The sequence below is a fragment of the Gossypium hirsutum genome, chromosome A07, assembly GCF_007990345.1.
Source record: "Gossypium hirsutum isolate 1008001.06 chromosome A07, Gossypium_hirsutum_v2.1, whole genome shotgun sequence".
Taxonomy (NCBI): domain Eukaryota; kingdom Viridiplantae; phylum Streptophyta; class Magnoliopsida; order Malvales; family Malvaceae; genus Gossypium; species Gossypium hirsutum.
In genome coordinates, this window is record NC_053430.1 from 14,912,729 (window position 1) to 14,928,707 (window position 15,979).

The window sequence follows — 15,979 nt, forward strand, 5'->3', positions numbered from 1 at the left end:
GATATTCGAATTTTTATTGAGCGAATGTGATATAAAATTTGATATTTTTTAAGTAAAATTTTAAATTTAAATTTTATATATTTTGATTCATAATTTATTCGAAATTTAATATAATTACTATGGAGTGTTTGTAAAAAGAAAATTGAATATTAAGCAATGAAATAGGTATGAGAGAAAGGAATATTATTTTACTTTTCTTCTACGTACCAAATATTACAAAAAAAGAAAATAAAAATATTTCTTACTCTTTTTTTTATTTTCTTTCAATGGGATTATTATTTAATACTTTAAATATACAAACAGATAATAGTACATTTTCCAGCTACCAAACATTTTCCATAATTTATTCAAAAAAGACAATTTTCCATAATAAAAATATTTTTTATATTTTTCCTCTTTTAATAAAAATTATAATTGTTTTAAAACGAAAATATAACTCAAATAAATAGTAATTTTCTATTATTACTAACAGCATAATTATTACAATACTTAATTATGTCCTTTTTCCTTTCAAAAGAATTATGATTATTTTAATATGTTAATATAAATAAAATATATAGTAATGCAAATTTTGCATTATTACTAATATTATAATTATTACAATACTTAATTATGTCTTTTTCTTTTTTTTTTAAATATACATAAAATAAATAATAAATACAGACTGTGCAAAATAGCACTCACCATTAAATAGTATTAACATCGTTTACTTTTCATGAAAATTATCATTTTTATTAATAATAATATTAATTCAACCCTATCTTCATTTTTGCTGATCGGCGATCGGCGGAAACCCTATTCCTCGCCGCCGATTTTTTTCAATCCCTAAAAATTTCCTTATTTGAATCCCTAATTTGTTTCCTTTTCACTTAGTTTAGTGTACTCTCTACAACACACACAAAAAAAAGGGGAAAAATGATATTTTGTTTCCCTTTTTATCGCTACTGAGATCCAGAAATTAGCTCAAAATCTTGTTCTTCTTTCAAGCTATAAAGAGCACGTGGCGATCCGGGCTTGCTTCGCTTCCATTTTTACTCAAATCTCCGTGAGTTCATTTTCCTTATTTTTAAGTAAATTTATGTGGAAATATTTGTTTATTAACGCTTTAATTTTGTAATAATTCTTGATTCCTTAGTTGAAAATTTGGGTCAAATTACTTGATTGAACTATTTTTGGACCCGTCGAACTTGGATCCGTTTGATTTTTTGTCATTTAGCTTCGAAATTACTGTGATCTGGGTTTTCGAGATTTGTAAATTTAGCGGCGTTTTTTTGTAAAAAAGGGTTTATTTTAATTAAGGAAATTATGGCAAATTAAACCTCCCAAGTTTTACATTTCTTTTTGGGTTTTAGATAAGGTACAACCCAGTGTTCCATAATGCTTGGATGTGGTTAATTTTGATTGATTTAGCTTAAAAGAGTTAAATCCAAATCTAAGTAATTAGGGTTTACTAAGAGTTTTTGAATTTTGCATGATTTGATGAATTAGTGTTTTTACTTAGAAAAAACGAAGCTTGATTTTGGGAAAGATGTAACTGTTGTCTTTGTTGACCATATGCAGAAAAATGACTAGATGGTTGAATATGACAATTCGGCTTTTTTAATGGTTAAGCATGTTGGGAAGCATATGACAACTTATGTTTTTTGAGTTCGGTTTTGAATTTCGTCTTAAATTTCTTTTCGGAAATGGAAACGAACAAAGAGGAAGCTCTTAAGGCGAAAGAGATCGCTGAGAAACGGTTTTGTGAAAGAGACTTTACAGGTGCTAAGAGCTATGCATTGAAGGCTAAATCGTTGTATCCTGAATTGGAAGGTATATCGCAAATGGTGTCCACGTTCGAAGTTTATGTTGCCTCCGAGGCTAAATGTAATGGTGAGACTGATTATTATTCGATTCTCGGGTTAAAGCCTTCGGCTGATAAAGAGGCAGTGAAGAAACAATACAAAAAGTTGGCTGTGTCCCTCCATCCTGATAAGAATAAATGTGTGGGAGCCGATGGGGCATTCAAACTTGTATCTGAGGCGTGGACTTTGTTGTCTGATAGATTCAAGAGAAACAAACAGATGCATTCGGGAATGGTTCAAACTTCAACATATGCTGTTGCTGGGGTCCGTTCGAATGCAACCTCGCAAGGACGACTTGATACTTTTTGGACTGTTTGCACTTCTTGTAAAGTTCAGTACGAATATCTTCGGAAATATGTAAACAAGAGACTTTCATGTAAGAACTGCCGTGGTACGTTCATTGCTGTTGAAACTGGATCAGCCCCTGTGAATGGTTCTTTCCCTTATTGTCCTTGGTCATACGTGCCAAGTAATGGATATGGAAGTCATGGAAATGGGATCACGTATGTCCCGACAAATGCTACATTTTTCCCTGGAAATGGGGTCTCAGGTTATCATCCTGGGCAAGGGTACGAGTATGTTTCTAACATGTCGTTTCAATGGAGCTCATTCTCTGGAACTTCTACTGGGGTTGTGAGTCATAATGGAGTATCAACTATTTCCACTGATGCCGGTTATCAGGGCAATGGTGATGTTAGAGTAGCAGGGTCGAAGGTGAAACCCTCAAAAGACTTTGCCCCTCAATCAACTACAAATTTGTTCAATGGCTACAATGAAACTAAGACCGGTAACCTCGAAAAGAAAAGGAAGGTTATTGTCGATTCTGAATATAGAAATGGATTTGAAGACAAGGGATTAAAATCTTCAGAAGCTGGATTAGCAAATGGAAATGGAAACGAGCCTGATCCAAAGCTTTCCAACCCTAGTGAACCTGCAAGTAGGCGATGCATGTTGACACCGGCATTTGATACTAGAAAAATGTTAATTGACAAGGCGAGGACAGAAATTCGGAAGAAATTGGAAGAGATTAAGTTGGCTTCAAAGGCAGCTGCTGCAGCTACGGTAGTTAAATCAGGCACTGAAAATGGTCAATCACTAGCACCAGCTGGAAAGGCTCTCAAGAGGACAAATTTGGGTGTTTTCATTAATCAATCGGCATCAGATAAAGGTGTACCAGTCTCAATCACAGTCCCTGACTCGGACTTTCATGATTTTGACAAAGATAGATCGGAGGAATGCTTCAAACCAAAGCAAATATGGGCCCTTTATGATGAAGACGATGGTATGCCTCGTTTGTACTGTTTGATTCGCCAGGTTATCTCTGTAAAACCGTTTAAGATTCACATCACTTACTTGAGCTCTAAAACTGATAACGAATTCGGGTCAGTGAATTGGATCGATTCTGGGTTTACCAAATCTTGTGGACACTTCAGGGCATTTAGTTCCGACATTATCGATCAAGTAAACATTTTCTCTCATCTTCTGAGAGGACAAAAAGCTGGAAGAGGAGGCTGCGTTCGAATTTTCCCTAAAGGTGGAGATGTTTGGGCTGTTTATCGGAATTGGTCACCTGACTGGAACCGATCAACTCCTGCCGATGTGAGACACCAATACGAGATGGTGGAGGTGCTCGAGGATTACAACGAAGAACTTGGAGTTTGGGTTACTCCCCTAATCAAATTAACCGGCTTCAAAACAGTGTATCAAAAGGACACAAACAAAGATGCCATCAGATGGATCCCAAGGAAGGAGATGTTTCGGTTTTCACATCAGGTTCCGGCTTGGTTACTCGAAGGACAATCCAATGGTGATTTGCCCGATCGTTGTTGGGATTTAGACCCGGCTGCAACTCCAGACGAACTTCTTCATGCTGCAACAGAAGCAAAAGCTTAAACATAAAGTCATTGAAGCAAAAAAAGAAAAAAAGAAGCATGGTTAGTTTGGAATTTGATTTACAATTCTTACACAACATTTTAGATTTGACTGTACAAACATTTTCACACATGTCATGGTAGTCCCGCATGCAAAAAACATTTAACTCCTTATGTTTTTTTTTTTTTTGAGGATGTAATATTGGTGAGGAACAATATTTTACGCCTTTTACAACCCTAAATTTCGAAAAATAAAAATGACCCCTGTTATTTCCAGCTTTTAACATTTATTGATCCAGGTCAATTTGAATTTTAAAATTTCAAGTGATTTCGAGTTTGTTACTCTGTTTTTGGGCTCAATTATGTTAAATTTAACAGTAAAAGTATTATGAAAGCCTCCTACATTTTAATCTTTTTATTCAAAAAATTAATAAATTATTTCATGTACATTAAATTAAAAGACAAATCAAATTTTTTATTAAAAATTTTATTTATTTTTATTGTTAAAAAGCGAGGTTGTTGACAAAATAGTCAGGTAATAACACATAGTATGTCACATGCGCCTCATTTTGACATGGGTTGATTTTTAACAGTAAAAATCGCTTAAATTTTTAATGAAAAGATGAGTTTGCTATTTGATTTATTATATAAGGATGTACTTATTTTTTACATAAAGAGGGTAAAACATAATCTTTCTTTTAATACAATGACTTACATTATACTTTTACCTAAATTTTACATTGAAGTTTGGATAAAATTACTCTTTAGGTTATTGGAGCTTAAATTGTTTTTAGCTTTTAGTCATTTTGGAGTTTGAGTTGGTGCATGGTGCCTGAGTCTGATAATTTCAAACATTCTCTCTTCATGATTTTAAAGCTTAAATTTTAATTAAAGAATATAGTAATTGACAAAATAGTCAGGTAATAACACATAGTATGTCACATGCGCCTCATATTTGAAGGTATTGATGCTTAATTTTTTGAGTTTGCATTGATTTATTGGTGCATTCTGAGTCTGATAATTTCAAACATTCTCTCTTCATGATTTTAAAGCTTAAATTTTAATTAAAGAATATAGTAACATTTAATTCTTAAATTTGATTTGGTCATTGATTGTTTTTATTTATATTAGTCTTAAAATTTGGTAATTTTTTTAATTTGATCATTAAATTTGAATTCCATTAAAATATCATAATATGACACTATGATATTATGTCAAATCATCACTTGAAATTTTTAAAAAATTATATAAAAAATTTAAAAAAAACCCAAAAGTTATTAAAAAATTATAAAAGAATTTTAAGTGATGATGCGGTATATTTTAAATTATCATGTTATCATACTTTAATGAAATTTAAGTTCAAACAACAAATCCGAAAAACTACTAAATTCTCAAACTAACGTAAATAATAATAATAATAATAATAAAACATTTTCAATGACTAATGTTACTTTATTCCAAAATTGAACTCTTCTTTTGTTTATTATATCAAATAAATTAATTTACATTTAACAGTTAGTGGTGAAATTAAAAAATTTAGCATAATAAAGTAGTTATTTATGAAGGTGTTTTAATTAAAAAAATATGAACAGTGGTTGATGGGATGGAGAAAGTGGGGTGCTGAAATCTTGAATAAAATCAACATCAGGGTCCACTTATTTTTATCAAAACCAACTTTATTATTGGTTTTCGTTTTAATAACAAATTGACTATCATGAAAATTGCTTCCCTATTTTATCCCATGTGCCCATTTCATAAAATTTTGACTCCATACATTATTTTAAAAATTTTATCTATGAAAATTATAAAAATAAATTTTGTGTTTAAAAATAATAAAACGTATGATTTAAAATTAATTAATAATAACACATAAAATATAAACGATATTAAATTGAAAAAACAGATTAAATTGTTTATCATTGTATTGTAATCAATCTTAAATTGTTGTCGAGTTAGTTTGTGATACCAACTCAATCAAATATACTATTAACATATATACAAATGATGAAAGTAATGAAGTGTGCATAATAAAATTAAAATATATAAAACTAACAAAATATACATTAGTTGAGTGGTAAATTAAAAGTTTTACTAATACAATCAGTTTAGCTTTAAACCCCACCATATGTATGTTTTTATTGGTTTTTTGAATTAAAAAAAATCCTTAAATAATATAACTTATTTTAATTACGAAATGACATATTCATAATTTTTCTAACCGAGTTGGTGATTCAGTTGAGGGCCATATCAACTCAACCAAGAAATTAAATAATAGTAAAGATTAATTTTGGTAAGATTAAAAATAATGACATTAATATGATCGGTTACTTTAGTAGTAAAATTAAAATCAAAATAATTAAATATACATCTGGATGCAAATGCGGTCATATTGATGAAATATAAATAAAATTGACTATTAAAGATATTAACACCAAAGGTCTTGAATGCAATAATTCTATAATGACTTTTTAACCCCCTAAATTTATAAAAGAATTATTTTATCTTTTTATTTACTTTTTTTTTACTTTTTTTAACTCTTGAATTTACATTTTTTTCAAATCATCAAAACATAGATAGAAAAATTAGCATTTGTTAATTTTTGCAATCTACGTGTGTATTATTGCATCAACAATTAATTAATTTTTTTAATTTTTTTTAAAAAATAATTTTTTAATTTTTTAAATTAATTAATTGCTTACATGACACCTACGTGACAATCCACATATATGTCATGTCAGTAAAGTTAGTAAATTTTAATTTTGTCATCCATTTTAGAATAATATGACAAAAATGAGCATAGTTTGGGACAAGTTGGGCCTTATCCCAAAAATTCTAGTCCCCTAATTGCAAAGTATTCAATTTAACCATTTTTAAATAAATATTTTACCTTTTCCCCCGAGGCCCAAACTTTAAAATTTTATTTTGACCCTTATTTACTCCATAAACCAAAATTACCTTTGATGGTTGATGGGCAATCTATAGACTAAATAGAGCTAATTGTTTATTAATTTTATTACTAAAATTTATGCAAATAATATCACTTAAATTATAGGAATCGCACCAATATCAATCCATGAAAAAACCACTGTTAAAACAGTAAAGGATCTGCCAAAAATACTTGAACAAATGAAACTCTTGGTGTTGGGCAAATGTGCATAAAATATTAGGGACCTACAATGCAAAAACAATTAAATGGTGTTTGGTTTGTTTGTTGTTAGTGGAGTGTTGTGCTTGGAGGCAGGCCGGTACCAATTATCAATAAACAACCTCCAATTACTCCTCTATCTCAAATAGGACAAATGTACTAGTTTTTGGGCAAAATATTATATTTGTTTGAAATATGGGTTGAGCTTTAATTTTTATATAGTGTGTGATTTATATTCAATGAAATTAAATATATAATAATAACATCAAAAAGATATATCATGTTGTCTAAATTCAAAATTAGATAAAAAATATTAAATATTAAATTAAAAAATAAATTTAACAAATATAATTTAGATTAATTAATTATAAATATGAGTAAATTTTAGTAAAATATTAATTTTATATTCCGGATTAAATTAAGCTTAAATAAATATAAAATATAATAATATCATATATATATATATAATCCGATTAGTGAATACTTTTAATATTAAATATAAATTTATAGAATGGAATTTTACTCGTGAAGGAGGAGCCAATTGAGGAGCCAAATCAATTGGCAGTCCTAAGTATTATTTTAATTTTAATTGGATATTAAATAATTTAAAATTGTTAATAATATATAATTTAATAAAAATTCAAAATAATAGCCATACTACCGTTGACTCCAATTACTTCTTTTTTTTTTGGGGGGGGGGGGGGAGGCCCTTTGGAATCCATCGCATCATCACCATCCACTTTTTTAATTTAGATCATGGGTCTCTACTAGGCCCCACTTATTACATGGTAATCTCCTTCTTGTACTTCCATAATCTAGACATGGATAGGATGGTCCCATTCATTTTTGTTTCACTTTTGTTACTATTTTTTAAAAATATATACACATTTATAAACTATTATATATATTATAAATAGATTTATACATTTATTTAGTACAAATATATTATACATTATAAATAAATATAAATTATAGATATAAGTTAAATATTTAAAAAGCAAATAAAATTATCATGAAGACGTTTATATTAAGAGTCAGATTAAATTTTGTTCTTTTTATTTAAAAAATAATAAATTAATCATTAAATATTAGATTAATGAGCAAATTAATTCTTTATATTAAAAATTTTATCTATTTTCATTGATAAAAATTGACATGGTTGATAAAATATCTAGACAATTACACGTGGAGTACCACGTGAGGCATACTGATATACAAGAATTGATTTTTAGTAGTAAAAATAGATGAATTTTTAATAGAATGATTTGTTTGTTCTTTGATCTAGTATATATGAACTAATTTATTCATTTTTAAGTAATTTAATTTCTAGATTAAAAATTGAATGCATGAGACAAGAAATAATAAATAAGGATTAATTTTAAGATTTTTATATAATTCTAATTTTTTATAGATGAGATTAAAAAATTATTTTTATTATTTATTTAATTTAAAATAATTAAAGACAAATGTTGATTGACATATAAAATTAAAGGACTCTATATCAAATAACAATTATTTAATATCGTATTATAAATATATATATTTTAGTTTTCATTTATTATTATTAGGACAGCATTTCTTCTCATCTTTCTCTCTCAAATAATTTCAATCTCAATATTTCTCAAATGTAGCAAAAAGAAATCCAAACCCTAAAAATTCTCTTTTTCTCTCTCTCTTACTCTTTCATTTTCTCGCAAAGGTACGTTTTTTTTTCTTTCTTTCTCTATGGTGTTTGCTTCCCGAGAAAATAAAATAATAAAGAAAATAAAAGGAAAGAGAAAGGAGAAGGAGAACTGAGATCTCAACAACTGTCAGTCTGACCCTAAAACCTGTTGTTCTCCAGTTTTCTTCTTTTTTTTTCTTTTTTTTTCTTATCCGATTTCCAGGGATCAAATAGACATTTTTTTGTTTTTGTTTTTCTGGGATTTAATTTGATTTTCAATTTAATTTGGCGGTAAAATTTGATGGGAAATTGGTGATAAATATAATAGGTAAACTGGGTCGAGCAAATAGAAAAAGATGAGCAAAGAACAAGCGCCTGAGCCACTCGATTTCTTCATTTGGACTGTTGAGGTAATATTTTATCTTTTTGTATTTATATTTACTTTTTATTATATTTGGATTTTTATTTTTATTTTTAGTTGTAAAGTTCAGATCTCGAGTTTTTTTTCTTCATGTGATATTTTTGTAAAATGGGGGAATTTTTGCTAATTATGCTTAGTAAAATTTTCAGTTGGGAATTTTGACTCTTGACATTTCTTCACTGAACATAGCTCAAATTGTACTGTTCTTTTTCATGTTTTGATTGTAGGGAACTGTTAAAGTGAACTGAATTGACTCTTTCCTCATGATCAAATAAAAAATGGGCCTTGATTGAGTTTTGCTGCCTTGATTTAGTTGCTTTTGATTCTTCACTCTTGTTTAGTTTGGGGCATAAGGCATGCATTAGGTGCTAGAATCCTTATATTGCTTCAGCTATAAGGCACAAGAAAAGCAGAACCAAGTGCTGGTAAACATTTGGACCAAGTTCGAGTCCTCAAGTCATTATTATTTAGAGGGTTTTATTTGAATGCCACCCTGCCCGAACATGAGTAGTCTTAGACCACCTGTAGTTATAACAACAAAAAAAAAAAAACATGTTCCTAGGCACACTAGGTGTCAACCTAATGAAATATGCCTTGCCTGAAAGAGTCTCTGAGGTGCTTTTGTTGTTCGTTGCTAAGGAGTATTCCTTCTAACAATGCTTGTTCAAGGTTGTCATTTTCGCCTCTTTCACGGTTATTCCACCTGCTCCGCATGTATGTTACTTGATTACTAGATTGTGGTTTTGTAACATTATTGTAACTTGTAATGAATCTTCTCTACAATTGTTTTTAGTCTGTGTCACAAAGCTTGCATTTGCAACAATGAACATCATTATTAAAAAGTTGTTCATGTAGGTAATGATGAGGCCGATTGAGTGGATAAGTTGAAATTTCGTAGATCTGTGGCTGTCCAACCATAACTACAAGTCCATACTGTCTATATGGTTTAGATACCTGCAATCTGCAGAAATCGTATGACAAATTTCTTAATTTCTCCTTAACTCGGCATCTGTTGTTTCAACATTTCTGATAAAGTACCCCCTGGTTTCATACAAGTTGTCAATTAAATGAGTGTAGAGAAGAAATGAAAGAGAGAAAGAAAGAAAAAGGAAAGTTCTTTTCCCACCTGCAGATATCTGAGTAAGGTTGGGATCTTGGATTTGCCTCTTTACTAAATTCCAATTCAGGTAGACTTTTTTGGGAAGATGATAGTAAATACCAGCAGGTGCAGAAGATGGGTATTCATCATTGATGATGAGCTGTTTATTTTCAAGTTATGAGACATACTATTGACTTGCGTGAGATGCCATAATTAACTGTTTTAGAGATGGACTAGCTATGTCAATATATATTCATTCTCCTTGGAAGACTTGTATGTGCCCATCAAATGATGAGGAAAATGGGCAAATTAGTTCTTATACGTCAGATCAAAGAGCAAACTGGTCCCTACATTAAAATTTCCAACCATTTCTTCTGTTAAAAACTGGCATTTATATGTTAGCGTGACGTACACATGGCACGTCACATGCCATTGTCTAGTTATTCTGTCAGAGACGCAAGTTTTTAACAGTAAATAGATGAAAATTTTAACATAAAAAACGAATTTTCTCTTTGATTAAATGTACGAAGACCAGTTTGCCCATTTTTTTAATCGAGGGCCTTTATGGTACAAGGGCCAATTTTTAATAGGGGCCTAGTACAGAGAGGCCTTTATGGTACTTTTACCCATAATTAACTGTTTTCGAGGTGGATTAGCTATGTATATACATATATATTCATTCTCCGTAGAAGACTTGTATGTGCTTGTTAAATGATTAGGAATTCTACAACTATATGTTTTCGATGAATCAACTAAGCAACAAATGCACTTTGTCGTTGTATAATTCAGCCAATATATGTAATTATGCTGCAAGTGTGTAACCAAATTACGATGTTGTCTAAGCCAAAAGTTCTTGAAGCTGTTGGGGAACATTTTGTAACATGTTCTTTTGATGTTTGACAGAAAAACATTCGGAAAGTACATTTGATTCAATAACATGCTCTTGTGTTGTGATCTTTCTCTTCCGGCAGGATGTCGGGATGTGGTTGGAAAAGATAAATCTTGGTAGCTATCGTCAGATTTTCAAAGAAAACGGTGTCAATGGGGAATACCTAGAAGGCATGTCTATGTTTACAACTGAACAGATTCTTCGGTTTATAAGACGATGCCATATGAAATGGGGAGACTTCATCACTCTATGCAAGGAACTTAGACGAATAAAAGGTATATATATAGCTTTTCTTGCCGCACGCAGTAGTTGTCTAGCTTCAGGTCATTTCATTGTGCATCATATGTACCTATAAAGCATGAATATTTTACCCACTCTCGTAAATCACTTCCCGTACCCAACTTATGTCATAGCAGCTTTGCCTTTTGCATATGAATTGATAAAATAGGAATACACTGAGTGATTGTTTTAGATATTTTGTATATCATGTCGCATATTTCAGTTGGTTTAATGATATTCAATTGCTTTCCGATCAAGAAAACATTTTTTCTTGAATTTATTCTTCGACACCTCGTAGCTATTGTCCTTTATTGATATACATATTTATGAATTGTATTCTTCAGTGGCTTGTCTAAAGGGAGAGCAAAAAGTTCGCAGGCCGTGGTGGGCACCTTCATGCCTTTCGTTAGTCTTTCTCAAGGTGGCAAAACGGAACAGACAATCGCGCGTTGTTTCCTTGAAGCTCGAACCGTGATGCTATGTATGTATAATGTAGCTTCATTTTTTTTCCTATTGTTCAGGGAGCAAAAATTCAGGGGAAAAAAATACTGAACTGTTTTTTTAAGTTGTTGATAGTTCTTCCTTCAAGAACTCTTTTAAGCATACAAAGCTTTCCCTAAATATATATTTGTTATATGTTTAATTTTATAATTGTATCACCACTCTTGTTTTGTGAAGCAGAGTATGTATATGTGTATATATACATGTATGCGTGTGTTTGAAAGCAATAGTTTCACTGAAGTGAAATTAATTAAAGATGAGCCATACCTTTTAAGGTTAAAATATGATATAAGTTTTTGTATTTTTTGTAAATTTAAAATTTAGTTATTTTATTTTTTATATTTTAAAATTTAAGTTTAATTTTTAACATTGTTAAAATTATTTTGTTAAATTTAGGTTCATTATGGATTTTTTTTTAGTTACATTGTTACTAAGAGTATTTTTTTTTAAATGTCACTACAACAAATTTCATAATATTAACCATTTGACTTAAATTTTGAAATTTGAAAAGTAAAAGGATTAAATTTTTGGATAGGGATTTATGGTATATTTTAACTTTTAAGCAATGATAAGGTAATTCTAAAAAGATTCAGATCAACCTGAATTTAAGGTATGTTCTATTCGTTGATTTATCGTATTGATTGTTGAATTATCATTTGGAGTTCATTAGCTAGATTTAAAGAAAAAAATTAACAATCTAGTGATTTACATAAAAACTTTCTAATAGTTCAGTGACGCAAATAAAAATTTTCAAATAATTTAATGACTATTTTAAATCTTTTTTAAATTCAATGACCAAAATGTAAACTTTTTAATAGTTTAATGACTTTGAGTGTAGTTTATCCATTAATTAAAGACTCCCATAACAAAAACTACCAGATAAAATATCTCATAAGTTTCTCTACTCCTTTGTACTTTTATTTCAAGAAATTTAATTCTTTTACTATTTAAATTTTAAAATTCATGTCTAATTATTAATTCTATTAAAATTATTTTGTTAAATTTAAGTTTATTACAACGTCATTTCTTTAGTTATATTACTATTAGAGTTTCTTTTCCTTTTTTTTTTCAGAATCTCAAATCAACAAATTTAGTAATGTTAAAAATTGAATCAAAAATTTAAAAGTTAAAAAGTATGAGGACTAATTTTTTGAAAATAAAAATACAAATACTAAATTCTAAATTTGTAAAGAGTATATGAAAATATGAGAGGGTAAATTTTGGATGGCCATGGTTGAGCCCGTTTGAATCATTTGTTGACTACATTTGTGGCTTCAACTTTATAATGTGTAGCAAATACATCCTTATCACCTGAACTATAAAAACCCAAGGTTCATTTGCTATCACATCTATAGCCCACAGCTATTAAAAATTCATTGCATGGTAGGGTATATGTAAGGGGTTTTTTTTCTTCACAAACATCATTTAACTCTGAAATTATTCCTTATGATACTCTTGTCCTTTTCAATACTCCCAAAGCCAAGGCCTTAAAATAATCAAAGCTATTCACATGTAAACAGGGTCAAGAAATAGTATACATACATACATATAGGTGAATGTGCTTAGGAAGTTCCTCTAGTATACGGACGGGATCAAATTAGTCATTTATTATTAACCAGATTAATTTAATCCATGTACTATTGAAAAGAATCAAATGAGGTCAATTTAGAATATAGTTAATATTCACTGTTGAAATTTGGCCTTATTTAATTTTTTTAATAGTATAGGAATTAAATTGATCTAATTAATAGTAGAGGGATTAATTTGATCTAGCCCTTAAAATAGAGGGACCCATCAAGTATACTTGCCCATATGTTTATATATATATACACACATATATGAATATGCTAGCGAACGTGGCGGTGTTGCATCTTCTAGGAAGATATATAATTATGGTTAAATTTTGTTATTAGTCCTATATCATGCTTAAGTTATGGATTTGGTCCTTAAATTTTAATTTGGTTATTTTTAGTCACCATACTTTTCAATTTTTGAAATCTCAATATTAACCAAACTGTAGTTATTAAATTCATTAAGTTCTATTATTTTCGAAGTCTTATACATGAAACATATTATCGTATGTGTAATACCATGTCAACTTGCAATTTTCACATATTCTTTAAAACAAAATCACTTAATAGAATTAAATTGGAAAACATAGACTACATCTACAAAACTAATAGCAAAATTTAACCACAAATGGATTTAACTTCTATTGTTTGAGTTGTTACTAAAATTTTAAAATTAAAAAAGTAAGGTCACTAAATTTGACTAAATTAAAGTATAGGACTAAATCCAAAACTTACATATAGATAGGAACTAATAGCATAATTAACCAAAAATTATAATTAAACTTTCTTAGGTAAACTATTAGTAAGTTTACATTTTGATCACCAAACTTAAAAAAAGTTACTAAATGGTCACTAAATTATTCAAAAGTTTTCATTTAACCTACTAAACTATTCGAATATTTTTTTATTTAAGTCACTGGGCTTCTAAGTTTTTTTTTTAAAAGCCTGACTAGTGGGCTCCAAGCAATGATTCGACGATAGGTACGGTGGATTAGTATCTATTGACAAGTAAAAGAAAGTTGATCTGGCAATCAATGTCAGAGATCAAATAAGAAAACTGTTTATATTTTGGTGCGTAGATTCATTACCTTCAAAGTTGTTTCATAAACAAAAACTAAACGATAGAAGAGAAGGGAAGGAGAGCTTGCATGAACGGAGAATGTCATATAGCTGCGATTTTAACAACCGAATGACTTAAATGAAAACTTTCAAATAGTTCAAGACTATTTTATAATTTTTTAAAACAGAATAATCAAAACATAAACTCCTTAGTTGTAATTTACCCAATTTTTTAAAAAAAATATCAAACAATGCATGACCTAACCATTTATTCCCCCCAAAGCTTCCTTCCAAATACTACTTCCCAATGGAGATTTTGGACTTTACCCCTCACACTTATCTTCCATTGAAGAAGCTATTATTTAAACTATACCCTTTATTAGCTCATTCTTCTTGTATTTAGCTGCTCAACAGCTTATTCTCTTTTTAATATAATTTCCAAATCAACCCCCAAAATCATTTCAATATATATACATGATTGATGTGTTCAATAGGCAAAATGATGATCACCTATAAATACATACAACATAACAATCAAATTGCCATTAAAAAAAAAAAGGGTTCTTTGAGAATGGGTAGGCAAGGTGGTGGTGATTGTATTATGGTTAGTTCCTCAATTGCTCTTTTGCAACAAAGGTTTAAGCAGCTACAAAAAGATAGAGAAAAAAGAGAGGAGAAAGAGCTTATGAAACTGTTATCCGAATCCGAATCTGCAAGCACGCGATACCAGCCTAACGGGTTGTTGTATAGGCAACAACAAACCCGTCAGGATTCCTCATTGCTTTCTCTTGGATTGAGCTTGTACGGTAGGCGAACCATGGCAATCCCAACATCATCATCAACAACAACAACTAGGGCTAATGACACCTCAAGCACATCAAAAACGTTTGAGATTTATGATCATGTTGATACTTCACTTCATCTCTAGTAGGGTAAAGAAAAGAGGTTGTAAATATTGGGTTTCGTTTTTCGAACCCAAATTCGATGTTATTTCCTACATCAACTAATTAAGTTCCATTTTCTCTTTTTTTGGGGGTTTGTAATTGAGAATGTAAAATTAATAGAATTATATCAAAATCACTAATTCACTTCAACATTATAGTTTTTGGTGATAAAAATGAAAGCCAATAATTCATTCTACAAGAACCCATAGTGGGTTCCTTTTAAGACAAGCAAGACTGCTATTGTAGTTTAGTGACATTGTTTTTGTGGGTTTTCACTTGTTACAAAATATATCAATCAGATCGAATTAGTTGATCGATCAATAATCGAGAGTATCGATCAGATTAGAAATCAATATAAATTGATTGAATTAATTTTTTTTAAAATTTTTAATAAATTTTTTAATAAAACTGATAATTTAACAAATTCGATATAAAAATATGAATGAAAACCCACATAAATATATACACAGCTGGGGATTTTTTATGTTGTTTACTGTTTTTGTTTTACATCAAAACTAATAATGTGACTGTTTGATGGGTACTTTTGTGGTATAGAAAATAAAACATGATTTGTTGGTAGCTGAAACCAATGTTTTTGCTGGTGGAATTAATCATTTTGATTTTAAATTCATATAAATTTGAATATAAAAAAATACATTAAAAATTTATAAAACCTGGTTTTTAATCTGATTC

The 15,979-nt window shown here is 29.5% G+C and overlaps 2 protein-coding genes across 2 annotated transcripts; both read left to right on the forward strand.

The window, feature by feature from the left end:
- The first annotated feature begins 666 nt into the window (after positions 1 to 666).
- On the forward strand, positions 667 to 4,001 carry LOC107934009 (uncharacterized). The gene is made up of 2 exons (XM_016866340.2): positions 667 to 1,045; positions 1,561 to 4,001. Exon 2 carries the CDS (start codon positions 1,686 to 1,688, stop codon positions 3,735 to 3,737), a length of 2,052 nt encoding a protein of 683 aa, XP_016721829.1. The 5' UTR covers positions 667 to 1,045; positions 1,561 to 1,685; the 3' UTR covers positions 3,738 to 4,001.
- Positions 4,002 to 8,406: 4,405 nt separating this feature from the next.
- Positions 8,407 to 11,888, forward strand: LOC107933972 (uncharacterized). The gene is made up of 4 exons (XM_016866293.2): positions 8,407 to 8,559; positions 8,852 to 8,933; positions 11,015 to 11,207; positions 11,556 to 11,888. Exons 2-4 carry the CDS (start codon positions 8,880 to 8,882, stop codon positions 11,684 to 11,686), a joined length of 378 nt encoding a protein of 125 aa, XP_016721782.2. The 5' UTR covers positions 8,407 to 8,559; positions 8,852 to 8,879; the 3' UTR covers positions 11,687 to 11,888.
- The last annotated feature ends 4,091 nt before the right edge of the window (positions 11,889 to 15,979 follow it).

What these genes read in the sequence shown, in the direction of transcription:
- LOC107934009 (XM_016866340.2), top strand. Translation starts at nt 1,686, where the DNA reads ATGGAAACGAACAAAGAGGAAGCTCTTAAGGCGAAAGAGATCGCTGAG.
- LOC107933972 (XM_016866293.2), top strand. Translation starts at nt 8,880, where the DNA reads ATGAGCAAAGAACAAGCGCCTGAGCCACTCGATTTCTTCATTTGGACT. An exon ending in TCTTCATTTGGACTGTTGAG is followed by an intron (nt 8,934 to 11,014) that starts GTAATATTTTAT and finishes CTCTTCCGGCAG; the next exon opens with GATGTCGGGATGTGGTTGGA. An exon ending in GGAACTTAGACGAATAAAAG is followed by an intron (nt 11,208 to 11,555) that starts GTATATATATAG and finishes TGTATTCTTCAG; the next exon opens with TGGCTTGTCTAAAGGGAGAG.